This window comes from Meleagris gallopavo, chromosome 30, assembly GCF_905368555.1.
Source record: "Meleagris gallopavo chromosome 30, MGAL_WU_HG_1.1, whole genome shotgun sequence".
Classification (NCBI taxonomy): Eukaryota; Metazoa; Chordata; class Aves; order Galliformes; family Phasianidae; genus Meleagris; species Meleagris gallopavo.
The window spans coordinates 4,284,874-4,311,163 of NC_139433.1; the positions used below are offsets into that span (position 1 = coordinate 4,284,874).

The 26,290-nt window shown below is 47.0% G+C and overlaps 4 protein-coding genes across 6 annotated transcripts in view; 1 reads left to right on the plus strand and 3 right to left on the minus strand.

Moving 5' to 3' along the window:
• The window catches only part of CPAMD8 (C3 and PZP like alpha-2-macroglobulin domain containing 8), a 40,279-nt gene extending 39,336 nt beyond the window's left edge, over window positions 1-943 (plus strand). For all 3 annotated transcript variants that reach the window (XM_085211617.1, XM_085211615.1, XM_085211616.1), the window contains exon 43: window positions 157-943. In XM_085211617.1, coding sequence (XP_085067743.1) covers window position 157 — 1 coding nt within the window. In that variant the 3' untranslated portion in view covers window positions 158-943. The remainder of the gene's footprint in view (window positions 1-156) is intronic.
• Window positions 944-3,147: 2,204 nt separating this feature from the next.
• On the minus strand, window positions 3,148-7,624 carry F2RL3 (F2R like thrombin or trypsin receptor 3). The gene is made up of 2 exons (XM_010725067.4): window positions 6,443-7,624; window positions 3,148-5,667 (listed from the first exon to the last, which is right to left on the minus strand). Exons 1-2 carry the CDS (start codon window positions 6,531-6,533, stop codon window positions 4,598-4,600), a joined length of 1,161 nt encoding a protein of 386 aa, XP_010723369.1. The 5' UTR covers window positions 6,534-7,624; the 3' UTR covers window positions 3,148-4,597.
• Window positions 7,625-10,101: 2,477 nt separating this feature from the next.
• Window positions 10,102-23,833, minus strand: SIN3B (SIN3 transcription regulator family member B). The gene is made up of 19 exons (XM_085211954.1): window positions 23,597-23,833; window positions 23,164-23,270; window positions 22,513-22,666; window positions 21,274-21,537; window positions 20,796-20,939; window positions 20,447-20,569; window positions 19,839-19,928; window positions 19,295-19,413; window positions 18,772-18,979; window positions 18,003-18,119; window positions 17,409-17,647; window positions 16,659-16,842; window positions 15,847-16,441; window positions 15,166-15,335; window positions 14,427-14,600; window positions 14,083-14,175; window positions 13,695-13,789; window positions 13,086-13,290; window positions 10,102-12,712 (listed from the first exon to the last, which is right to left on the minus strand). Exons 1-19 carry the CDS (start codon window positions 23,696-23,698, stop codon window positions 12,482-12,484), a joined length of 3,414 nt encoding a protein of 1,137 aa, XP_085068080.1. The 5' UTR covers window positions 23,699-23,833; the 3' UTR covers window positions 10,102-12,481.
• An 81-nt stretch (window positions 23,834-23,914) lies between these two features.
• On the minus strand, window positions 23,915-25,744 carry NWD1 (NACHT and WD repeat domain containing 1). Its single transcript, XM_085211400.1, is given in 4 exon segments — window positions 23,915-25,167; window positions 25,169-25,224; window positions 25,381-25,525; window positions 25,697-25,744. Coding segments are annotated over 4 exon segments (471 nt in total). The 3' UTR covers window positions 23,915-24,945.
• Window positions 25,745-26,290: the final 546 nt, after the last annotated feature.

A 26,290-nucleotide genomic window follows, 5' to 3' on the forward strand; every position in this document is an offset into this window, starting at 1 on the left:
CAGGATCGAGATCTCACGGGGACAGCATGTGAGTCTTCATACGTGGGTGTCTCCATTCTTGGGAGATTGAAGCTTGTTGCTGCCTAATCTCAGGGATGTGCCATAAAGTTATGTAACGGGAAAGTGACTTTTTTCATCATGCTCTCTTTTCAACAGAAATATATAATTTAAATAAAGAGAAGAGGCTCAGAATCAACTCCTGTATGAGTTTGTTCCAACAGATGACCTGCTGCAGAACAGAAACTGAATGATGACTACTTCCTGCTGCCCTCAGAACTGTGTAAGCCTTTCTGCCCCATGGGGAGAACTGGAGAGCACAGAGGGACACTCAGCGTTATTCTTCTGTCAATTTTTCTGCCTTTTGTGCAACCTCTTAGGAACGCTTCCAAGGATGGAAGGCCGATATGCTGTGCCCTCTAGGTGAGAAAAATAGGGGCTGGAATTCAAACCTGTAGACCATTTCCAAGTGTTTTCTCTACTATCAGGATACTGCAACTGCCATTTCCTAGCTACATTTAGAAGCTAAGTCCAGGCCTTGTGCTTAGCTAAACTGCTGTTTGAGGAAAGATGGCTGAGAAGTTTTCTCTCAAATTATAATAATAAAAATCAGTGTATTTTGCTAATTATGACATAGCAAGAGGCTAATAATCTTCTCTAGCCTATAAATCTACTGCACCCATAATGATGTCCCACAAGAAGAAAAACTGCACTATTATATCCATGTTGTTGGGCGGTCTGTTTTACAAGAGAAAACTGAAATCCAGGGCTGGAAAGCTTCAGGTGAGGAGTTTGCCAGCTGTAACAGCATCTGGTGGATGAGCCCTCTTCATTTTGCACTATGTGCTGGTGAGGGCTGCTTGCAGCCTTCTCAGCTCTGCAGCCCCTTTCCTCCTTGTAACCCTGGCATGAAAATAAAGCTGACCTGAGGCACAGTTCTTTTAAATCTTGCCTGACTTGACCAATCACTTCAATTCTGCTCCCCCCAGGACCTCCATACAATGCCTTTGCTGGATATGGCCATCCATACATAGGCCCTGGGGCTGCTGGTGGTTCAGATCCCCACAGCCTGACTTGCACCAGCAATGCAGTACAACTAAAACTAAAAGCTTTGTTTCCAAAAGTGCATTACTTTTTGGTTTCCCTCCCTGGCTGGAGCAGCACTGTTCTCTTTGGAGGAGTTTGATTCAATTGCCTGTTGCAAAATACTGCTAATATTTTATCTTCTCACTTCTATTGTTAGGAGGACCCAGAGTGGGGTGGGAACTCCTTTTGAGATGTTTCGTGGTGAATGGAAACAGGAAAAAGCCCAACCTCGCTCATTTTGAGGGCTTACTTACATAGAAACACTGACAAGAATATATCCCAATATAGACATTCTATTCCAGAACAAGGGCAGTTTTATTCCAGAAAACTGTCTGCACAGGGACAAAACAGGAGGTATCCCAGACCTTGGGTGTGTAGTTGTAGCAGAAATGCTGAGACACAGCCTGAAGCAGTGATTGAACACCTGGTGGAAGGCAGAGCCAGTCTAGGGGAGCTCAGGTGCAGGATGGAGCCACGATCCCCCCTTCCCAGCCATCACTTAAGGGTTGGCAGTAGAAGTGAGGGGATCTTCTGGAGGTCCTTGAGGCCTTCTGAAGGGAAGCAGCTTCTTTCCTTCATTTCTGTGCCCACTGCTGTTGCATTTGAGCAAACCCTCACTTGCTGCAGCCTGGCACCTCGCTGCTCAGTTATTGCTGCGCTTTCCATTGCTTTGCAGTCATTTCCAGCCCCTTGTGCCAGGTTGGCTATTTGCAGAACGTCACCGACATTGTGAGGGTTTGGCTCTTCAAGTTCTCTGGAGTTTCAGAACTGCTCTGTGAAGGTATGAGCCTTCCCACCATCGTTAGCAGCCTGCCTGCTGCTCTCAGCTCTCCTGCAGAACCTCTCTCTGGCTGTACCCACTGCTCCTCTGCAGTTTTTTTGCCACGTCTGTTCAGTGCACATTAACAGATTGTGTCCTTGCTGCGTCCACACTGTGCAATGGAAGCACTGGCAGCTGCGTTCCTGCCTGGCAGGTAAAGAGATGCCCTTAAACTCAATTCCATCTCCTGTAAGCGACTGGCCAGGCAGATGCTGGCTATTGTGTACACACGGCCTGAGTCAATATTTATCCCCTGGGTAAACAGCAGACCAGTATGAGCTGCAGAGAGAGGTATTTTTGGTTGATTTTTTCTTTTTATTTTTCTTTTTTTTTCCTGGCTATCAAAGCTGCACGATACAAACCCTACTGTTTACTGGTTTCAGCTTCTGTTCAGTGCTTTGAGTCGGGGGAATAAGACATTTGGGCACTGTGATTCTGCCAGTGTAACCAACTGCCCTGGGAAATGGGACCTGTGCCCTGAGCTCTTCAGCCTCCCATGCTCCTTCCCTTCCTGGGTTTAATTTTCCTGTCTCATCCCTTCAATAATTTCAGAAGGATGTTTGAGGTAATTTCATATTGGTGCTCTCATAGATCCTCGGGCAGCCCAGCAGTGTCCCCACTGGGATGAGCTGATGAAGGCAGAAGGTTTCAGCTGAGTGTTAAATGCGACTTCATTTTCCTCAGGCTCTGCTGTGTGTAATGGAGTAACTCAAGATTCAAGAAAGCTTCATATTACTGCCAGCTAAATAATTTCTGTTGGTGCCAGCCCACCAACCTGGCTTTGTTCTGTGGGTTCTTTGGGGCAGTTTCAGGGCAATATTGGGCTGTCTCCTCTTCATAGCTAGGAGAGAATGGGTTCATTTGTCACCAAGGAAGAGGCAAACTCAGTGGTGGAATGCCAGCAGAGCTGCTGCTGCTTTGGGCTGTGAGTTGGCTGTGGCTTAGAAACGTGTGCCTCCCTCTGTTAGAGAGATGCTTCTCCTTTCCTTTCTCTGATGGGTTTGTGAGACAGATTTCTGCTTCCACCAAGTTACCTTACTAAATAGCCAACAGCAGTGCTAATTATTGGTGACTTTCTGCTTGCAATCCTTTCAATGAAATTAATATTTATATATTTGTAACTGTACATTATGCAGAGTAACCATTACCATGGTATTTATTTTAAAGCAATAGCTCCCTTGTCCTTTCTTGTCTGGGTGTTTTGGTTTTAGCTCTTTCCCTTCTTTTTAATCAGCCTCAGTAGGAAAAAAGCCCTCAGAATGTTCAGCTTGCTTGAATAACATCATGGAAACGACAGCACTTGCTTTGCTAATGCTGACAATTGATATTTAACGCGGGGTAACCTGCTTTTCATTATGGTTGATAGATGACCTATTTGGAAAACCTCAGCTCATTTTGTTGTTTCTTTTCCTGTTTTGGTTTTCTGGTGCTTGCTCCTTCTGATGGAGTGACAGCAGTCTGCACTGCCTCTCCAGCAGCAGCTGGCATGTTCTGCACGTGCACTGCTGCACCCACAGGAGACGGGCTCTAGTTTTTCACCTGCATTCCACCCCAGCACTTACATGTGAGCACACCATTCTATGAGCATTTTTGTTTTGTTCACACACACATCTTAGCAACTCTGAGTCCAGAAAAGGGTTTGTTTTAGATTCTGGTAAATATTTTATTAAAAACTGATTTTAAAACAATCTTTTCTGTCTCTTTATTCACATTGTAGGCTGTAGGATTGTTTGGTTGTAGATCACAGTCGTGTCTGTACCAATAGAACCACAGAATTCAGGAATTCTAAGGAATTTCATTGCTCATTTTCTACCTTGCTCCTTGTTGGGATGGGCCCAGAGCTGAGCTGTGTTTTGAATAGTTTGCAGCATACCCCAGTGTTGAGCAATGAGTTTGATCACCTGTTTCATAAAAGAAAGCTCTTGGTTGCGTGATATGAAGAAAGAAAAAAAAAAAAAAAATTGTCCTGAGTGTTTTCTCAGTTCCTTTTTTAATATTTTCCTTCAAGAGACAGAATACAGTCTTGGCCTTAAGAAGTTTTGGGTAGCAGAGGTCATTAGCATCAACAGGGATGAAGGAATTGGGTTTTTACATTTATGACAGTGGGCTGCCTTTACTGGGGTGGTGATTCTTGGTTAAGAAAGTAATAGCTAGAAAAGCTGGTGCTCTGTGGACAGAGTATTTTAGTTCAGGTGATGGATGCCTTTTATGGAAGTGCCTCCTGATATTTTTGAAATGTTTAGAAATTTGGTTATGCAAGTGCCTGTTCTCCTTCAGTTTTAGGTAAAAAGAATATGTGTTCAAGGACAGCAAGGAAGCCAGAAAAATGAATAGAAGGCAGATAGCAGCCAGCTCACAGCATGCATTAAAAGCAGACCTGGGTGTATAACAAAAGCATCCCTGGCAGTGTGCAACCAGATGAGAAGTTGCATGCAGGGTCCCAGTCACAGATCTGTATTTCAGCACTCCACATCTCACATGTTGAGTCACTGGGACTCAACATCCTTTAAGGAATGCTGTGGCCTGGGTTGATTTGCTCTTAGCTGCGCAGACAGAACGTGATTCTTTCTTCCTGAGACTTGTCTGCTGGGAACTGCTCCTCACTGCTCTGGATGAAACTCGTGAAGTCCCAGTGCTTTGCCCTATCCCACGGTGTGCTGGGAGCGCCTCGGGGCAGGGAGCTGGGATGGAGACTTACACCAGTGACTCCTTGGAGCTTTTCTGAGGAAGTGTTTCTTTGGAGGTTTGTAAGGAGGGGGTTTTGCTGCGATTGAAGAATGCGCTCCTCACCTTCTCCCGGAAATCTTCCGATACGTAGTAGTAGACAAAGGGGTCAGCACAGCTGTTAAAGGTGCTGATGGCCAGACTCACCATGTAGCCGATGTACGAGCTGCCGTACAGCTTGCACTGATAGCTGGAGTAATGAACGAGGAGGAGAACGTTGCTGGGAGTGTAGAAGGCCACGAGTGTGAACAGCACGAGGGCGGTGAGCTTCATGGAGTGGGAGTACCGCTTCCCAGTGCCCAGGAGGGCTTGCAGCACTGAGCAGTAGCTGAACAGCATCACCACCAGAGGAGCGAGGAAAGCGCAGACGATGAGGCAGACGAAGTAATAGAAGTAATACCCGTCATCCTCCTCCCTAGGGAGAACATCGTGGCACAGAGTGATGTCTGCTCTGTACAGGGGGTACGACTGCTGCTGCAGAGTCAGGGGCAGAGTGATGACAGCAGCGCAGAGCCAGACAGCAGCACAGGTCCAGGCAGCGAAGGCAGGGGTGCGGAAAGAGCGCGAGAAGAAAGGATGCACCACTGCCAGGTACCGGTCCACACTGATGCACGTGAGCAGCAGCACTGAGCAGTACATGTTCCCATAGAAGAAAGCTGTGGTGACCCGGCACAGACCTTCCCCAAAGGGCCAGTTGTTCCCAAGGAAATAGTAGAATATCTTGAAGGGCAGCACGGTTATGAGCAGCAGGTCCGCTGCAGCCAGGTTCATCAGGAAGATGGTGGAGGTCAGCTTCTCAGTCCTGGTAGCCAAAACCCAGAGGGCCAGCCCGTTGGAGGGCAGCCCCAGCAGGAAGACCAGGCTGTAGAGGGAGGGGATGAGCAGCACTGTGACCCCACTGCTCAGCTGAGAGCGAGCAGCCTCGTGCAGCAGCAGGTATGTCGTGTTGTCTATCGTGGCCTTTTCCCCGGGGATGGCTCGGGGGCATGGTGTCATCTCTGCTGTCGTTATCTGCTCGCTGGTGCTGTTCTGAGAGTAATCTGTTGGTGTAAATGCAGTCTGTTACTTGCTGCACATGTTAATACTAGCGCTTTGCAGAGCAGGCTGGCTTCATGATGCTTACACCAAATTCTAAGGCGCTGCATTTTATTGTTGGGTTCCATTCTGCAAAATGCTGATGGGTCACGGGCAGAAAAAGCAGAGATGGAGTTAGGTGTGCAGCAGTGATCACTGGGGGCCTTACTGCAAACTGACAAGTCTGTTCTGTGCTCTGCTTCCCACTGCTCGCAATTGCTGTGAAGTTTAGGTACCAGGGGAACAGGGCACAATCTCTCTGCCCAGCTGTCAGAGTCCTAAAATCCAGGGCCACTCCAGTGCAAAGCTGTGGCTGTGGGAGCTTAATTCTTAGCTGAAGGTTTTGGTTTCAAGTGCTCTGTTCAACTGTTCTGTTTCTGCCTCTTGCCACTTTGTTCTATGCTGGTTTTAATTTCCCTTCCATAAGCATCCTCTATCGCCTCCTATTTCAAGTAGAGCATGCATGAATCTCAATGAGCTTGCAATGCATGAATCTCAATGAGCTTGCACTCCCATGATCATGGAGTCGTGGAATGGCTCAGGTTGGAAGGGACCTTAAAGATTATACAGTTCCAACCCCCGTGCCATGGGCTGGGTGCTTCCCCCATCCACGGTGCTGGGCACCTCCAGGGATGGAGCATCCAGAATAATATTTCATAAATGGGTTTTCAAGGATGTTTTAGAAGTCCCAAACCTCCTGTACTTTAAGAACCAGTTTTTCCCCCAAAGATGCCCACTCACCATCGTAATCTGGCGCTGCCAGGCCCATTCCCCATGCAGCACAGCACAGCGCGAGCCGGGGTGCCAACTGCCCACTCCTGGAGGTCCCCATGCTGCTGCAGGAGCTGCACTGCTGGGAGGCAGCTGGGAAAGGCTGTGTGAGTGACTGTGCTTGTGCGTTTCCTCCTCGCAGTCCTTAACACTCGGAAGCAGCGGGCTCATCCTGTCACGGCATTCCTAGAGCCAGTGTGGTCCGAGCAGAGACGTAGCTGCAGTGTCAGCTGGGAGGTTGGGGGGATGCACACATCCAGACCCATAGGGATTGTTTGTCAGAGCTTGAGTGACTCATTTGGGTCTCCTCCCTGCTCTGGGCTGTTCTTGAAAATAACACCCAGTCACATTTGACGCACTTTGAATTTGATTTAGTGTGTAAACGGCATTGAAACTCCTATGGCCTCCATGTCCGATGGCATCCTTCTGCTTGAGAAGGATCTGAGCAGCACTGTGCAGTGCTTGAGGTCCTTTCCCACACTGCTTCAATGCCCTTGAAGATTTCATCCCCACTCACTGCCATGGAGTGCTGGAGGGCCGCAGCCTCCCTGGCTCCTGGGGCTGTGCAGGGCTCTCCCATGGCCTTGGGGACAGTTCAGGGTTTGGTTTCTGCCCCGCAGTCCCTGTGTTGGGTTCAGCCCACCATAGTTCTGTTTCTTTATTTCTAATCCTGCTTCCCTTCCTCCTTGCTCTTGCTGCAGAGGTTAATTAAAGGCCATCTGAAGGAAGCAGCACCCGGTGCTGTGACGCACACAGATAAGTGGTGAGGTCCCGGCCTGACGGAGATGTGCAGCTTCCGCCGATAGGCAGAGCGAGCTGAGCCCTCCTATAGGAGAGGGGCTGACGTGGGCTGGGGACTGTTATCTGCCCGAGTTCTCTGTGCTTGGGCAGATAACAGTGAACTGCAGCTACTCGTGCCCACGCAGAGCTGTGTGTTTTTCCAGAGATGCTCAACCTCTACCCAACATCCCCCAGGAGAGCAGGCGCTCCATTTGCCACAACCTGCACAGAGCTGTAGAATCACAGGATGGCTAAGTGAGAAGGGACTGCAAAGATCACCCAGTTCCAGCCCCACCGCTCTGGTGTTCCAACCCTGATGGCTCTGGAGAGCTACACGGTCCCTCCTTCTCCAACTCTTTGGGAGTGTGAGGCCGTTCTGTGCTCTCACACGTTGGGAAAGTCCCAGTCCTCTCCCGTTGCCTCTCTGGGCCCTTTCCAGCAATGAGGGCACAGCGTGGGGTGCTGGGGCTGCCTCTCCATGAGGTAAGGATGGAGCTGGAGCCCAGGCGGTAGGAATTGTAAATTTGGTTTGGCATCCCGAGGAGCAGTTCATTCCTGTTTCTTCGCCTCATGAATGGCCTCTTCTGTGAAGACTGCAAATCTGAGCCTGGCTGCTGTTTGATGAGATTCCTCTATTCCAAGGAGAAAATGATCCTATTTCCTTTGCTTTCACCGTATTCCCACATCCCTGTGTCGAGAGGTGGGGTTCCGCTGGCAGGGATAGGGAAGATGCAATGTTGGATGTTTTGCTTTTGTGATTCTCTCAGGATTTATGAACCATTACAACATGACTCATGCAGCCACGTATTTTCCATGCCTCAACCAGGATCCTTTCCATGCTCTGTATGCAAAAAATTAGCCATAATCAGGTGCAGATAGTGTGCAAATCACAGCCCTGCTTCCTACGGATGGGTCTCTGGAGTGGAGCAGGGAGAGGTTATTCACTGCTCTATCCTTCAGTTTTCAGATGCTGTGTGATCTTTAGTGATTGCTTTAGATGCAGAACAGCTTGCTTGAAAATTCTCATGCCAGAGGTTTGTCACAGCTTGTTAACATCTCATTTGCTCCCTTCCCTGTGGGGTAACAGTTTGGTTTTAAAGCTGCTCGTTGTGCAATAGGTATCTCCTGGGAGAAAGCACTCTTTGCTTCCACTGCTCTGAACCGTGAACACGTAGGACTGGAACACAGGGGAGGGATTTTAGAGCTGTGAGGGAGGTACAGGCAGCACCTGCCCTGCCCCACGTGGTGCCTTTAGGGCCTGACTGATCTGACTTTGGGACTCAGATGCTCCTAACAGGGTTCAAATTCCTGCTCTGTTCCAGCAGCTCAGCTGCAAACCAGCAGGTGTGAAGAGAGAACTCCTGGTGAGCTGAATCCTGCCCTGGGCTGAGCTCGTGTTCCTGCTACAGAATGAGAGGCAGCAGCTCGGGGCAGAGCCAGCAGCACGCAGCATTTCCACCGCTGTCAGCACAGCCTCACATTTTCCATGAATGCGATGCTGATTTTCCCAGCCACCGGCTGTGCATCGGAGCCTTCTCCAAATCGCAGCACAGAAAACCTCCACTGAGCAAGAAATGAGGGATCTCTCAGCCTGGGTTTGTCCTTGCAGGCTGTGGCACACGGGGGCTGTGGGTGGCACACGGGGCACCTCCTGCCCTCACCAGCTACCAGCTCACCCTCCTCTCCTCTCTCCACTGTTCAAGTGCTCCCGTCAGCAATTCTTAATATAACTTATAAAACCACTCCTTATTATTCCATCCTGCAAACGTGAAGGATCTTGTAAAGCCATGTATTGCTGAGAGCTCCAGCTGTGTTTGGCGATGTCAGCTGTGCCGTCCCCAGCGCCTTTCACTCCCCCGCAGCACAGGGGCCGTTCTTTGTGTTAAGTCCAACATCTCCAAGAGGTCACTTTTGTGTAAAATATACTGCGTCCTCTGCTATGTCACCACCATCATTTATATCAAATTATTCATACCGTTTATTCATCAGAGGATTGTTATGGAGAGAACGGAGGTTTGTTTCCCTGTGAGCAACGCTGCGCTGCACAGAAAGTGGAATCGCCTTTTGTTATGGCAACGGAAGTGTTGAGGATGATGTAAAGGAAACTCCTATCAGATCTGGGTCACAGCACTGCAGCTTAATTTGCAAACTCCACTCATCCATTTGTTGCGCAGGGCTCCCAGGGAAGGCGGTTCAACGTGTTATTATTACCCAGGAATTTGGGGAGGCTGAGGGGAAGCCGGGTGGGGGTTATTTTCGTGGTTGCAGTTGTACTGCCTTAACCTGGAGCAGATGTGCTGATAGATTTCGGCACTGGAATCGTGCACTCCAAGGGCTGTTGTGTGGAGCACACGAGCAGCTGAGGCTGGGCCCAGACCTCGGTTCTGCACACCTCTCATGGCAAAGGTGCTGCTAGGAATGAAGCAACACAGAGCTGTGCGTTAGCGGCTCTGTGGGGTGTTTTCTTTTGAAATCCATTCCCACACAGAGCAACTGTGCCACCTTACGGCCGCCCGTGCTCAGCTGTGTTCCCGCAGCCTCCTGGCGGGTGCAGAACCAGAGGTGCTGCCTTCCCCTGTGGGATCTGCTGCTGTGTGCATGTAGGAAACCTTTCCCTCTCAGCTCACTTAACCACACTGAGAAGGTTAAAGATTTGCTGCCTGCTGGAAGTGGGCTGGCACACAGCCGCATGCAGCTCCTTGTAACTGCAGGAGGGTGGATTCGCCCAGCCTTCCAGCTGCATTTTTCTGCCGTTGAAAATTCAGTTTCAGGTGCAGGACGGTCAGGTCTGCGGGTTAGCAGAAGACTTAAATTAAATCTTAAAACCATTTAAAACAGTGAGACCTGCAGACTTTTAAAATCAGTATTTTATTTGACTTGGATGTGCAAATAAATATAAAAAAAACAAACTACATTCAAAGAGCTGGCAAAGCAATTATAAGCCCAAAAGCAAAGATCCTTCAAAAAAATGGAAGAACAAACTCTTGATTCAAGGTCGTGCTTGCAGATACACAACAGCTGAGCTTAAACTCTCAGACATCAGCAAAGCACCCCAGACCTGTGCTGCCTACTCATCCCATCACTTCACGTCATTTCCTACCACTGTTTTTGAGACAATAGCACTACGAAGGGCCACAGTCTGTTGTAATCCATTCAAGATTATAAATTAAAGTTTACAAAATAAGGATGCTTAAAAATACCTGAAGTACACTTAAAAATGGGGAGATGGAACAGGATGGCACACAGGTGCGTGACCCTCATACGCTGTGGGACACCTGGAATCAAATGCATTTTAAGCCACGAGTTGCAACCTATTGTCTAGTAAACATTTTTCTGTATCGTAAAACCATAAAATTTGGCACAGTTATCATCTCCACTGGAAGACAGCAGAGGTGAACAGGACTGAGGTGTAGTCTGCTGAGCTGACGGGAAGAAAAAGGGATTCTGTGCTTTGCACTGGGCTCAGTCCCCTCTCCACCTCGCTCTCCCATATCTGTGTGGGCAGGGGAAGAACCTCCACAGCTCATTTCAGTAACCAGAATTCAACAGACACTCAGACAATGAGAACATGAGTTCTTGAGGAGAAGTTCTGCACTGGCAGTGGTTGTGCAAGTGGCCACAAATGCCAAAGACTGGCCTCCTTCATTCCCTCCCACAGATTAATTTGCAAAAAAGACAAAGAGTCAGTACAGTTTCGTATTAAATGTACCCCAAAGGCCAATTTTTCTACGGTCAAGTGAGACAATTGCAAAACCCAACGCTGTACAGTGGAAATAACCCAGGACAAATCCTACAGGCTGCTATTTAGGTTTGGCAGAAAGGATAACCTAAAATCAAAGCCACAAAAAAAGGATCCAGGTTGGGGGGTTATTCCCTTAATAGCCACAAAAAGCTGGAGGTTGAGCTGAAGGAGGCTGGATCTGCCTCAACACATTATGTTTGTCATATGCTCCATGACAGAGTGCTTGCCTTTGGCCCCAAAAAACAACAGCAAAGTCACAGTGGGGCAAAGACACAGCTGAATTTCCTTGATTTTTTTTACTCAGACAGTTGATGCAGTTTTCTGTATGGTTCGGGTTATGTTTTCTTTTGCTTCTATTCAAAAAAGCTTGGGTAGAAGTAAGGATGGTTTGGTGGAAAAGCTTCAGTGGTTGTGGCTGGATCTATTCCTCCCCGTTACAGACTTCCATGGTCACTGCAAACACAGCATCTGTGCTGACCTAGCAGGAACGGCAGCGTATCTGGGACAAAACTTCAGATCCAGAGCAAACACTGTGCTGCAGGAGCTCCATCTACTGCCGTTATTTAAGTGGTACAACCCGGCAGAACCGCAGTCTGGGCACACACAAGGAAGAGTACGCAGTCTCCAGAGGCTGCCAGTCAGCATGCAAAATACCAAAAATAATCAGACCAGACCTCGCACTGGATATTTTTCTCCACACACACGCTCCAAGCAGCTTCAGGTCTGAGACAGCAGTCTGCAGCAGGTCACAAATCCTCAAAGCAGTGAGCTGCTCTGCGGGCAGGTGGGCCATGGGCCTCGGCTCTCCTTCCCAGCACTGCAGCTCACGGTGTTTCTTCCCCTTATTTCACACTCCAGAATACTCAGTTGGTGAGCAGCAGTTAAGAGTGATCAGTATGCTGTTCACCTCTGCCTCAGTTTTGACATTTTCCCACCAGAGCACCAGTAACAAACACCGCATTTGTTGCCTTATTAGTACAAGCAGATAATGAAGCAGCCTGCAGCAAGGCTGGCAATCGGTGCCACGCTGGCACTTGGAGGTTACATTGAAGAGTTCTGCAGGCTCCAAGACGGCACAAATTCAGGACGATAGGGCACATTAAACTTTTCAAAGTAGAAGCAGCTGCCAGCATTTGCCAAGCATCAGCCAACTCCTCCTGTCCAACAAAGCCACTAGTGGCAGATCACCAGGAGCCTGGCCCACTTGTTCTGCTTTCCTGTATTGGCCGGTCAGCAGTGGCCTAAAGCTAGGAAACTACTAAAAAGTGTGTGGCAATGCCAAGAGCCCTCTTCCTTAAAGCTGTTAAGTCTCTTCATGATGACTGGAGGATTACACTGCAAGGAGACAAGTCTATGCCATATGGAAAATACGTTATAATCCAAAGTAAAATGACGTTTGGATAAATACCATTAATACATACATTGCATTCCCACCACTATTCTCAGAGTAAATGTGTTTCACCAGCAAGTCCCAGGCACAAATCTCCTCATGGTGAAGCTGGACGGCGACTGTACTGCACTCTGTATCTGTTCACAGGGACTCCATGAACATTCACTGTCTCACAAGTTGTTTTACAGGGCACCATCTCCTCATCTTCATCTCCCATTAGCCAATCTTGAACAACATCTACTGCCTCCATGGTCACATTCTCTTCTAGCCATCTGTTGTGCCACTCTTCAAACTGCTGGTGGTGCTTTAGCAGCACCATTGGCTGTACCTGAAAGCAGAAAAATAAAAAAAATTACTGAGAGGTTTCTGGGCAAGAAGTCAAAACTTTCACCTCTTTGTACGTCCAAGACAGGCATGCTCTGCAACACAATACAAACAGAAAAGCCACACAACTGTCTTTAAAGGTCTCTATTTCTTAATGTTTGCCACTCCCCTTTAAAATTTGCAAAGTAAAAACTGCTGAACTAAACCAAAACACAGAACATTTCCCATCTCTCTTCCTTGTTTCATCCAACACGGAGGAGTAACTTCTGGGTGTATTTTGCAGAAATTCAGCCACTTCTTACCAATATCTGTCTTTTGGCTGAAATCTTCTACCTCTGCTATTGCCTAAGCTACTGAGAGAGTAACAGGAGATGCACCTGCTTGGCTCGGCAGAGCGCTCCCCGCCTGTACATGTAATCCTCCGAGTTCATGATGAACATCATTTTGTGGGTGTTGAGCTTGAAGCGGCAGTCCACGTTGCACGCGCTCTCAACGCCAATCAGTCTCTTCCAGGAGCTCTTCACCTCACTCCGCAGAGCTCTCACTTGCTTACATTGCCACTTACGAAACTTTTTTAGGTTTCTAGAACAAAACAAAGGTTATGAAGCATTTGTTACACGTGTCTGCCCTCTCTCTTACTCTAGTAGAGCCGACGGCATACGTATGAAATGTATGTTTTAGTTTTCAGACTCTCAGCAAATAGTTATTGAAAAGGAAACAAACAAATTAGACCTCAGATTCCCCCCAGAAAGGACTGCTTAAGCAGTCCCACTCCATCATGAACACACCTCAGTGCAGTAGTCATTAATTTTTTCTTCAGCGTTCTTGTACAGCACACTGAACTCCAGCAGCCCCTCTGGACCTCAGAGATGAGTGCATTTCCCTAGAACTGCCTGTGCTGCACATCACCTACAGTCACTGCCACACAGTCAGAGGAAGCAGAACCAGCTGCCCCAGATATGACTCAGGAGAGGGAGGGAGCTCACCTTTGCAGAAAAACTGGTTTCAGTAAGAAGCCATCATTCTGGTTGTTTGGAACTCCTTCTACCCCAACGTACTGCTCCATGTAGTTAGCAAGGTGCTACAAGAGAGATCAACTTCAAGTCAAGACTTCTCTCAAGTTAAACACTGCTGCAAAGATGTAGTTTATCTCCAGATGCTCTTTAAGAAGCTGCTGGTACTTCACCCAACCCCAAGATGATTTATGTTGGAACTGTTTCATAAATATACACATTTCTGTCAATGGCCATACCCTCCCAAATAAGCTTATCCTCCTGGCAAAAATTCATATTTGGGATCAAGAAAGCTGAAAAGCATTCTTAGATATCTGCTTTGTCTGTGGTACAGCAGACTGCATGGTCACCATACTATTACCTGGACCTCCACTGGATCTTCTGTTTGGGTTTCTTCTGTATCCAGAAGCTCAATGGTCATGATCACCTGTCCTTTCCTCTGTAGAAACATTACCTGTAATAAAGTGACAGGTGAAAGATGTTGGCCACATGAGTCCACGATAAAATGATGGATATTCACAACAAATCCATGAACAGGAAAGGCGTAAGCAACAAGGCTTTTCAGTGAGTCAATATGCCACCTTACTGTCTGTGCTGTTTTTGGTACCCCTCTCTCCATATTGTGGCCTTGGAGCTTTCAAACCCATTTCTCCCAGGTGAAGTGGCACAGTCACTTTAAGAAGTTTCCTGGCCGCAGGTTCTCACCTTGAAACAGTTCTCATCTGCCATGCAACGTTCAGCCTTCCACTGATAACTGGTTTCCTTTGCTGCCCGGACACACCTAGAGGACAGGTTACCTCCAGCAGCACCTCGCTTCCTTTCGTTCAAGTAGAGCTCAACAACCTTCAAGCAGATGTCATCGCTCACTAAATGGTGAAGCTTCCATTAAAAAAGGGGAGAATTCCATTAACAAGTCTGGGCCAAGACTTAACTTCAGCGTGTTATGAAAGGAATACAAAACTCAGCATAGCACCACACAAAGTACCAAAGTTTTAACTCCAGAGACTTTATATCCCTTATTTTCCCTTTCATTACTTTATAATATAAGGAAAAAAAGAGAGTAAGGAGCTAAAGTGCCTATCTTTACAAAAAAAACCTTACAAAAAAAAATCAACCCTACAATTAGAAGACAGATTTTGCATAGAAAGGACAGAGCCTTTCTTTAGCTTTTGATTTATCTTGGAAATGGCAGAATTTTGAACTCTGGAACTGAAGAAGTGTTGGAGAAGGCCAGGAAAAGCCAGTCCCCTGAGGTGGTCCATGTACCGTAGTTGATACCAAACTATCTCACTGAACTTTTATTAAGCCCTTTCCACTACAAATTTAACTTCTATATATTTGCTGAAAGTTTGATGTGTTCTTGCAGTACAGGTGCTGTGAGAAAGCTATTTGTCTCTAAGGGAACATGCTGTCCCTCACAGAGCACAGTCATCAAACTAGTTACCTGGCGGACAATATTCTGCACCAGTTTGTCCATAGTGAAACCAATATAGGCGTGGATGGTGAACATCTCCCTCAGTGTGTCCTCATACTGTGTTGGGTCAATATTCCCATCCAGCAGGCTCCTCACCATATCCAGGAACGCAGGGTAGTACTCCTCCAGTTCCACTTCACCTGGTCAGAGAAAAAGAGCAGTCACTTACTACATGTAAGAGGCAGAGTGAAGTCAGGAGGTGTACAGCACGGCACTGCTCAAGAACCACCACATTCAGTACTGGAACACCTCTGCAGAGTTCTCTCTCAAGAGTGCTGACTCTTCACACTCTTCAGTGTGAGACTGAAACAGTTTTTCCTCAAGCTCTTCTGCCATGCTTTGAGTGGTTAACTGTTTCATCAGAGAGCCATTCACATTTTAAAACTAAGTAACACTTTAATACAAGACATTTTGGGAACAATCGATAGCTGTGCACTTGTGGAAGATTTTATGAACTATGCATGAAAGCACTCAAAAGGACAAATTACAAACAAGCTGTCCTGTCAAATCAGCTGTATCCATGAACTGCAAATAGAGCAGAGGTTTGGACCTCTAAATTCCCTGCCTGCTGCTCTCAGTCACCCAGACACATACAATCAAGCACTAACAACCAGAACATTAGCAGTGCACTACGTCGGAGCGTATTCTTACTTGGCTGCTTTAGTCTGAGCTCCATGGCTGGATCGTTGGTCTTTTCTTTCCTCCCCTCACAAAGGAGTTTCTCTCTCTCTTTTTCAGTCCGATATTCTAGAAGCTGCTTCTGCGCTTGACGATAAATCTTTAGGAGCCTCGAGCACAGAGTCTGATGAAGGCGGAGGAAGAAATACCAATTATTATTGACAAAGAACAGACTGTAAACATCATCCAGAGTGTTATGGGGCTCAGCAGCTGTAACATCACAGAAGGTTGCTTTTGTCTCCAAAGGACTGCTCGGAGGCCCAGGCACATGCTTTTTCCGTAGCTCTGGAGTATCCAGGTTCTGCCCCTGGTGGTTTTCTCTGTCTTCATCTGTTGATTCTTCAGAAATACTGTGTTCAGGGGGTTGAGAGAAAAACAGCTCAGGTATGAAGTGGTGCACTATCTGCCGAATGGTTGCTTGATCCTCCTTTTGGATGGTAGGCTGACGTTTTACGTAATAGCTGATAAGAGATGCTGCATCTTCCAAAATCTGCTTATCTTCATAGATAAAGATAAGATGGGGCTCATTTGTGGATGAACTTCTCCCCTCTGAATGCTGCTCCTGATGCTGTAATCAAGAGACAAATAGATAAAGATCTTTCCACTCCATGCTCAAGAGCCACTCCTGCCGGAAGAAATAAGCCAGGATTAACACTCTGCTTGGGACAGTCATTTTTGGCTGAGAACTCTTCAGAGCACCTCAAGATGATCCCAGGATGGAGCAAACCTTCAGACAATGGTATAAATGAACGACAAACAGAACTAATTATTTGCTAGCAACATACCTCATCATAGACACTCTCAATTTCATTCAACAAGCTCTTGGAGCGCAAAGCTTTGGTGTCATTTTGTTTGAAGTTGACAGCCTGGTGGTCCAGGGACTTCAGGTAGGCTTTCTCGTACTGCTCACGCCAAATTTTGTTGAAGCCCTGCTGGGCCTCCCGCCACTCCTCTTCTTTTGCTTTCAATCTGCATAAATGTACAGTTCTACTTTAGTTTGAGATGACATACATAAAAGCACCATCACTGGAGATAAGCTATCCTTTCTAACAGTGTTTATGGAAAGCAGTTGTTGAAAAATGCTTGGGAGGAAGACTGGAGATCATCTCACAGAACCTTTCAGCATTGCAAAGAGAATTTTTTTAGTTAAAAGAAAAAAAAAAAAAGATGGCTGAAGTACTCAGAAACATCAAAACAGCTACCAGCAGTACAGAGAAGTAGGAAGGACTTAAAATTCATACTTCACTCCAAAACCAACCTAAAAAACGTGATTTTTCTTTTTTCAAGCACAGAGAGAAGCATTTTCAGTAAGCTACTGAAATATTTTAGATACTTCTAATGAGCTGCTAAAATATTTGTCACTTCAGAAGTAAACAAAATCTACTTTATTTCCTATTTGTGTACTTTATTATAATCTAAGAAGTAAAAACCAAGTTACTTATTGGGGAAAAAAAAGAAAAAAAATACACATAAAAACGAGCTTTACAATCCTGTTTCTTAAAGACCCCAGGTGGGCGTGGGAGAACGGGAATTACCTCTTAAGAACAACTGGAACTGCAGTAACCGGGTTTTTCTTCAGACTTTCAATGATCTCTGGTGCTTTATCACCATAGATGCGATAGATGGCTCTGCGCTGGATCACTTCTGATGTTCCTCCCAAGCAATCATCCAGCCGAAATTTTTCCTGATCCTCTTGAGTGAGACGAGAAAGCTTTTTCTGCACACTCTCCAGCACACGTATTGTGGCTAAATTGGTCTCCAGGACAACATCCAGCTGTTAAAGAGTCCACAAAGACACAGTTTAAGAATGCTGACAGCAGGAAAATGGAGATGAGCAGTGCTCAGGTCTGCTGCCCGCTGGGTGGAGCTAAGAAGCATCAGCAAGGCTTCTTACTGGAAAACAGACCTACGCCAGTTCTCCAAAGGCAACATGTTTCCAGAACTGGACTCATGCCTAAAAGAACTATTAGACTCTAGGCAAGTGGGAAAACACCAAACTCTAGCTCCAACTAATGAACACTAACCAACTTTCAGTATTAGGCCAATGATTAGTTCAGTAAAAATCCTCAACAGCTAAAAAACAGTTTGTTTTCTGAGGAGGGAGAATGGAAGCTGAGCAGCAGAGGTACCTCAAACCGCTCATCCTCACAGCGGTGCAACTGTTCCTCGTAAGGAGTCTTCTTGGAGCTGACAAAAGTTGAGTCTTCAGACCAGGATGGAAATGAAACCCAGGTATCATTTAACACCTGCAAGAGTGCAAAGATATGACTCTGAACAATGCCTTAGGAGCCCAGAGCTGTTCTAAGAGCTCTGATACTTTGCTGTTTTATTCTTGCACAGTTCTTCCTTGAGTTTCTACTGGAAGTTTCAGCCTAGCTAACACTGTCATGACTACTCCTAGATAATTAAAGGTCTGTGTAGAAATGCATCAGAGTTCAGAAGCAGCTTCACTATCTTCTCTCAAAGCAGAGAACATTGCAGTAAAGGAGACAACAGGGAGCAGTGGGAGTAGATGTCTGCTCCCAGGAACAGCAGTGCCTACAACATTGGCTCACGGTGCTCTTTCAGGAGAAACACTGCTTCCAAAAGTTAGTCCACTGCTAGAGACTAACTTCTGTCCTTTAATGCTCTTTTCTGTCTATACAAATAGTGTCTGCACACACACTCAAAAGAGATTAAACTGAAGGCAGTGACTTGAGATGTGTTTAGATAAACCTAGTGAGCTGAATGTGGATTCTTATTTCAATGGGTTGGATGAGTAACTGATACAAGACTGAAGAGGGACAGTCAGAGTTAGAGAGAGGAATCCATGTGCAGAAGCTGTACTACTATCTGCCCCATTTCAAGTTACATAAGTACAATGTTTGTGCAGGGATTTAGTGGATGACCCCAGAGTACCTCCTTGCAAATGGCTGTTCTTCCACTGCACTTTGGCTGCTGATAGGTTTTTGGGAGAGCGCGGTAACTCGATCCAATGCGTTTGCAGGAAGCATAATCTATTTCCCGACTCATTCCATCCCCAGATCGGTCACTCAGTGGAGAAGCAAACGAAAGCTCTTTCACACCAAGAAAGGACTTGAACTGTGCAAACAGCTCTGGAAATTTCCTTCAAAAACACAAATAAGCACAACCTGTGTTATTTCATTCTGATGGTTTTAGGATGGTTGATACTCATCATAAAAGTGAGAAATCTAAATGAACTCCTCCCAAAATGCTCCTCAAGAGCTGTGTAGATATGTTAAAGATTCCAATTTTATTATTTCTCTTTGAGGATTAGCTTTGCATTGCTGGCATGCTACATAGAAGGTATTTCTGATGTTGAATTCAAAGCTTCAGTGACAAAGTTCACAGTGCCTACCAAAAATTAACAGAGCAAGGCTAAAAAAGGCCAATGCAGCAGAGACAGCAATCAGTAACTCACCCTAAAAATGGTGTAACTAGCTGGAGCAGCTCAGAGCCAGAGACCAACTCCTGATTGAAGAGAGCAATGCAACGGAGAAAGTTTTCATAGACTTCCTGACTTTTGAGCACTCTACGCACCTACAGACAGTTTGGAAAGAAATTATCAAACCACTTGAACGCCACTTTTAATTATTGCTCGTATTCTAAGGAGTCTGAACCACAGGAGACCAACCTCTATTTGCACTGCGACATAAAAAGAGAACATTCCCTGAAAGTCTCCGATTCAAACAATAACTTAGTAGCTACAGATACTATGAGGAAATACTGCTGAAAAGTACAGAAAAACATAGGTGCTAGAGACAAGCATTCAGGAAAAGGTTAACGATCAGTTTCCATTCTTCCAAACCCATCTATTTCCTTTTTCTCGGTCTCCCCTCCCTCTGCCACTTGAAGTCAGGCAATTGCTAAGTGCTGACGCACAGATTAAATAAAAAATGAACCAAATAATAACCACACTGGTGGTTTAAAGTAAGCCCACAGTGTGAGAACAGGCCAAGTATTACCTTGTCAAAGAACGAAAACTCCTGCAGCGTTCCATATTTTCCCACTGTTGCTACTGACAGATCTTTGGTACCTCTCAGTTTCATTTTCTTCTGTTAAAAGAACAATTTGTTAAATAATATATATATTTATATATATATATATATATATATATACACACATGTCATTCAAATGCTATCAAACTCCACTTTGCTGACACAGAACAGCTCTCTGCAAAGACTGATCATCATTATTTCCCAAAGAGCAATCTAGCATTGCTATCTCAAGTCCTCCACAGCAATTTCTATCAAATGACTCCTGGCTAAGGAGAAGGAGGATCACTTCAGGAACAATTCCAAAGAAAGATTCCCTTAAAGAAGCAATGAATTTGCCCTTCTGGGGACCAATACTTTGCACCTAAGGGCTTGATACTCAGTATACAACATGCTACCATCTACATTTTAGAATTCTGAAAATTGCTTTCCTTGCAGATTATTACTTCTAAAATAGCTTTGATTTTTTTTTTTTTCCTTGTACCTAACCTACATACTTCAAAGTCACTACTCATTACAACTTCACCCAAGGAATTACATAAACAAAATGAGTAATATGAGGTCACTTGCAGAGGTACCTTTGCTGGGCCAGAAACAGGACGCAACAGCAGCGGTCTGGATCGCTTTTTGCTGTGTTCAAGATTCTTTTCATGCTCAGTTTTCTGGACACTATTCACTTCACATGGTCCATTTCCTGTGAACTGAAGAAAATGAATAATTGTTTCAATGCTCTCTCCTCAGTCTGTACAAATAAAGAATCCTGCTTATCTGAACAGAGAGCATGTAGTTAAGTGACCTGTTTTGTGAAATTCCAAGCAATGAAGAGAAGTGAATTTCATCTACTGGCTGTGTGTTTTTCCATAATGCATTCTACATATAAACAGGCAGCATTAAAGATTCTTTGCCTTGCTTTAAGCATACACATACCAAAGACCTTTTAGCCTCTGGAAGAAACTGTCCAAACTCAGAGAGCAGATCCTCCTGTCCTCTGAACAGATTTGCTACTTCAGTAAACACTTCTTCCTCTGACATGCCCCGAAAGGGTCGACCTTTAGTGTTAAGCTGTTCCTTCTGAAAAGATATGCACAGATGTTAAACAGATACAAACACATGACTCATAGCAGCAAAAAAAAAGAGCAACACAAACTTTGTATAACTATCAGACAGTCCAAGGCTCCTATTACACAGGATATCACTACATCAGCTGACAGTTAGTGAAGAAGATTCACATACAAAAACCCCTTTGCATCTCAGAGCCCAGGAGGTTCAACAGTTTTCACACTTCTGTCATTTCATATGAACATCTATGAGGCAGCTGTTGGACAAAGCCTGACGTTTCATTTGATAGCTGTTCAAGCAGCCCCACCACAAACCCACAATCTATCTTACTTTGAAGGCTTTTTACCTGGTAAGTGTGAAGAATTTCTAAAAAGGATCTGTAAATTTCTGGGTGGTCAAGGAAGCGAGTTTTGATCTTATTCACGTAACTAATGGCATTATTGAACTCTACAGAATCAGACTCCAAAGGAATTTGGGATTTATCTTCTTTGTATGGAAGCTGATGCCTAAACTCCTCGGTGCAGTCACTGTGGTTGTGTGAATTCTCCTGTGAGTAATGCAACAACAGCCCGCTGCCAGGGAGAGCGCTGGGCACAGGCTCTGAGGGCACCTAGTGGCACAAGACATACAAGACGTGCTGAAACACAGGTGCAACTACATCCTAGCATCAATATTCTAAATCTGTTTAGCTAAAAGAGATTACCACGTGAAGAAATAAGGGGAAAAAAAGATTTAATTCGCTAATACATTTCCTTACCCATGTTATTAACACCATGAGTTAAAAAATAAACAAACCCATAAGCCGTATCTGACTTGGTAAACAATCTGACTCATTGCTGCTTTTGACTGTCCCTGCGTTATCCACACTTGAGAGGTTGTACCAGGTAACGTGCACTGCAGTTTCTGTTACCACTGTTCTATTCCAGAGGAACTGACAGTTTTAAGAAACATTAAAATGTAAGGCTCCAAGAAGCCAAATTCCTAAGCAACAGAGAGATCTAAAAGATATCTACTGCTACTAATTAGCATTAAACCACAACTTTATCGGCAGAATTCAGCAATAGCTCTATTTCAGCCTCCACAACCACACAATAACAACAAAAGGAAGAGGCCAATATTTATCCAACAGCAGATGTCTCCCACTGCAGGATGGTAGCGACTGCATGGCAACACCTCACATGCATTCAGGCAACGGACAAAAAATACATTTCTCAGTGTCTCACTGAAGACTGGAAGTACAATTCTCCCAGGATGTTTTTTTAGATGTGTCACTACCCATCGTACACTGAGAGTCTGTGTAACAGCCCAAGCCAATTAAAATCTCAGTTTTCAAATCTGATGGGAGTATTTGGAGTTGCAGTGGCACTTCATGCAGGAACATCACTCTAGTGCAAGCTGAGCTAATAACTGGTGTGAGAATAAACGTTCAAATTTACATTGTAGCCATTCCCACATCTTAAAAACTAAGTCAGAACTTCAGCAATGTGCAGTACATGCAAATGTACACAGCCTAAACTGTGCAAGAGATGTGCGCAGCAATAGATTAACAGGATTTATTTGGAGTACTATGAGCTTTATAACCTACCTGACTAGTCAGTGGTGACTGTATACTTAACTTCCCATTCTTTGGAATTTCTATTCTGTATCCCAGAGGGAGGAAAGCATTGAATCCTACAATGAGGTCGGGGTGTTCATGGAACAGCTGTGAAACGCGTCGGATGACTCCAGGTGTGTCAATGCTAAAACCAAGAAGAATTTGTTACTTGTGCCTACATCAGAAATACAACTGAAGCCCAGAAAACTACAGAGGTAGGTGAGGCGTCTGGCTTCTCACAGATACCATTCTCAACAAGAAAGTCTGGGAACTTCAGACCTAGGAACGGTCCCAGGCAGAGGGAAGGACCATCACCCACTGCAGCCTCCCACTGGGAACGTTCTCCAGAGAGAAGAACGTACAGGTTGCCCAAAGTGGGCACCGCACGAGGGCTGAGAGCTATCAGCAATAAGAGTCTTCATCTGTTTTTCCAGATCTGTGTTTCAGAGCGAGATGTAAAAAAAACAGATCATTCTTTTCCCGTGGATTTCTGCTCTAGAAAACAAGGAAGCGAACAGCAGTGGGATGGATGCTTCCTCCCTCATCTCCAGTGTGTAACAACTGGGCCAGCAGGGATGGCAGAACCTCGGGGTGAAGGCTGGGGAAGCCCCCAGGGCACAGACGGCCCCGGGCGGGCTTTACCTCTGGCTTTTGAACTCCTTCATGATCTCCAGGAAGCCGTTGTAGGTGGCGGGGTCGCTGCCGAAGCGGATCTTCACCTGGTCCAGGTAGGAGAGCGCATCCTCCACCTGCGGGCGGGACGCTGCTGAGGGCCCGGGCCGCGGCGGGACCCACAGCTGACACCGCGCTGAGAGCACCGGGAGACGGGACAGATCCCGGGGGAACGGCGCGTGCCGGGGAGGCTGAGGGACGGATGGAGGGCCGGGGGGCCGCGGTAACGGGGCCGGGGAACGGGGGAGGAAGGCGGGGGCGCCCCGGGTCGCTGCGGCGGAGGGGCGCCCCGCGGCCCCGGGGGCGGGTTCGGCAAAGGACCGGGGCGGGGCGGGCAGGGCCGCTCCCCGCCGCCCTCCGCGGGGACGGGGACGAATCCCGGCGGGCCGCGCTCCGCACTCACGTGCACCGGCAGCTTCTCCTGCGCCGCGGCCCGGCCGCCGCCGGCCCCCCAGCGCGGGGCGCTGCCCCCCCGGCCGCCGCCGCCGCCGCCCCCCGCCGCCATGTTGGGAGTCGGAGCCGCCGCCGCCGCGCGCCCCCCGTCAGCGCGTGCGGAGCGTCTGCGTCAGCGCGCACGGCGCCGCGGCCCGGCCCGGCCCGGAGCGGAACCTTCGCGGCCGCCGTCGGCGGCGCCGCCCGCACCGCGCGCCGCTTCCGGTCGTTCGAGCGGCCCGGCGGGAGCGGCGCCTCCGAGGGCAGTGAGCCCCGAGCGGGGCCCAGCGACGGACGGAGCTGTGGGGGCTGAGCGGTGCGGGACCGCGCCGGGAATCGGCGGGAAACGTCGGGGACGGGAGCCCGAGGCGCTCGCGGTGGCCGCTCGTGTTGGGCTGCGATTACAGGGCACGAACGGGGCTCAAACGCCGTTTTTATTCATTTTGGCTGTTTTTTACGCACTCGTTCTGCGGTACGTGGCAGCAGCGCTGCGCGGGACCAGCGGGTGTTGTGGATGGAGCGCGTCGTTCTGAGGCAGGACGGGACGGCAGCGGCCGTTTGTGCCGTTTTAGTTTATTTTACAGGTGTAGGACAGCTTGCTGGTACAAACCAGGCTCCCAGAAGGGTTTCCTTGGTCCCACTGTTGTGTGCTGCGGTACTTCCCGTCTCCCTCTCCCTGCACTCAGCGCTGAGGAGAGGCTCTGAGGGCCAGCAGAACCTCTCACAGATGTTGTGACCCAGCCCCGAGGCGTGCACGCACTGCACCGCCTGCAGGGCCAGGCACAGAGCAAAGGGCTTAAAGCACATCCCCGGCTTTGGGCTTCCCTTAAGGCACGGCCTCTGCTTCCCTTCTCAGCAGACAGCTGAACTCTGTTGAATTGGACCGCTGCTGCTACGTGAGAGGGGAACCGGTAAGCCGTGCTCTCTGTTTCTCCTCAGGACACCGTAGATGATGTGTCATAGAGACCATGGACTTGGAGAGCCATAAATCCTGTCGATTGGCTCTTCCTGATAGCTTAGGGCAGTCATTTACTGTTAATACTATCATACTTGCCTACCATTGTAGTCCTATTAAAGAGGTGGAACAATATAGCTTGACTAATTTTTACTGTAACATAAGCAAAGCCAAAGAAAAATATCCTAGTCCTAACACTGCAAGGCAAATATGGGGCAGTTGCTCAGGGTTATTCTAGAAGGAATGTGTGAAGCACCTGGAGACATTCAACCCACTTACTTTCTTTCATGAGCTGCTGACTCCAGGTGCCAAGCACTGACCTAATGAAGAGGTGGCAGAAGAGATAGGAGTAGCAAGGACTGAGCCTACCTTTTGTGTGCACAACCTCCATTATTGTGACTGTAGCTGCTTGTTCTTTCAGCACATTTAAAGAATGACCATGCCTTTGTGTCTGAAGAAGAATACACAGTCATGTGCCTCTCATCCATGTGAAGGTGATAGGAGGGCTGCTGTTCAATATGTTTGTCTTGGATAACAAACTTTACTCAGCCAGAAGTCAAATTCCAGACGCACAGATTGTGATCCACGGGCAGCCGAGACAGCACAGGTTCCTTTTCCAAATGCTTTCACACACTTCACCTCAGCTATAAATTAAGAGAGGAGGATTAACAAACCAAGGGATTCTCGGTGCTTTCAGCAATTGGCAGAATGCTGATGGCTAGGAGGTGATGGCCAAGCTGTTGAAGCTCTTTTCAGACATGAAAGAAGCTCTCCGACCGTAAAAAATGAAGAATGTTCACCAAAGTGCCCAGGGAGGGTGTGCAGCATCTCAATAACTTCCATGTTCCAGACTAGCATTGAGCCACCCTGGGAACCTGCCACCAGCAGCTGGTAATCACTGTGATGCCTGCTGCGAGACACGGAGAGGGAAATCTGTTCCTGATGCTGCAGACAAAAAAAGAAACAATTTGAGATTGTTAATATGCTATGCTTTCCCAACTGGAAACACCCAACGCTGCCTGAACCCCTTAGTCTGTGCCAACAGCAAGATTAGGTTCCCTCAGACATATCTAGGTCAGTGTGTGCTTTTGTTGTCCTGGCGACAAAATGACCCACTTTCTCTATTCTCATTTGTTGAAGCAATTGCAAGTGGGACTGGTGCATGACCGAGCACGAAGGCAAATAGACCTTTATTCTGCCTTTGTGTAAACTCATGGGCAAAATGGTATTTCTAGAGAAATGCATATTGTCTCCTTGCTCTATTTATTTATACTACTATTATTTGGATCTCATTCATAACAGATGGATGATTATGTTTTTTGGGCTGTAGCCATCACCAGGGCTAATCCTACCTATGAGGAATCCAGTGAGCCTTGTGTGGAGGGGCTGCCCAGGTGGGTGGAGAAATCCACACAGCTGAATAAGAACGGGGTAGGGACAGATGCTGACCCAGCTGAGGCACTGCTGGCACAGCTTCCCAATTACCTCCAGGGAAGAAGGCACAAAGAAAAGCAGCCTGCCAACACTTCTGTGTATATTAGACTCGTCCAAAGAGGACAGAGATGAAAATCATTTTAGAACATGACTGTGGTGGGCCTGAGAGCTCCTGTAGTTGTGTTCTATGTGATGTACAGCACATAATGAACTGAGCTGGCCCTGCCCAGCCAGGCCCTCAAATAAGATAGAGATGGCTACAGCATAGGATGTGTA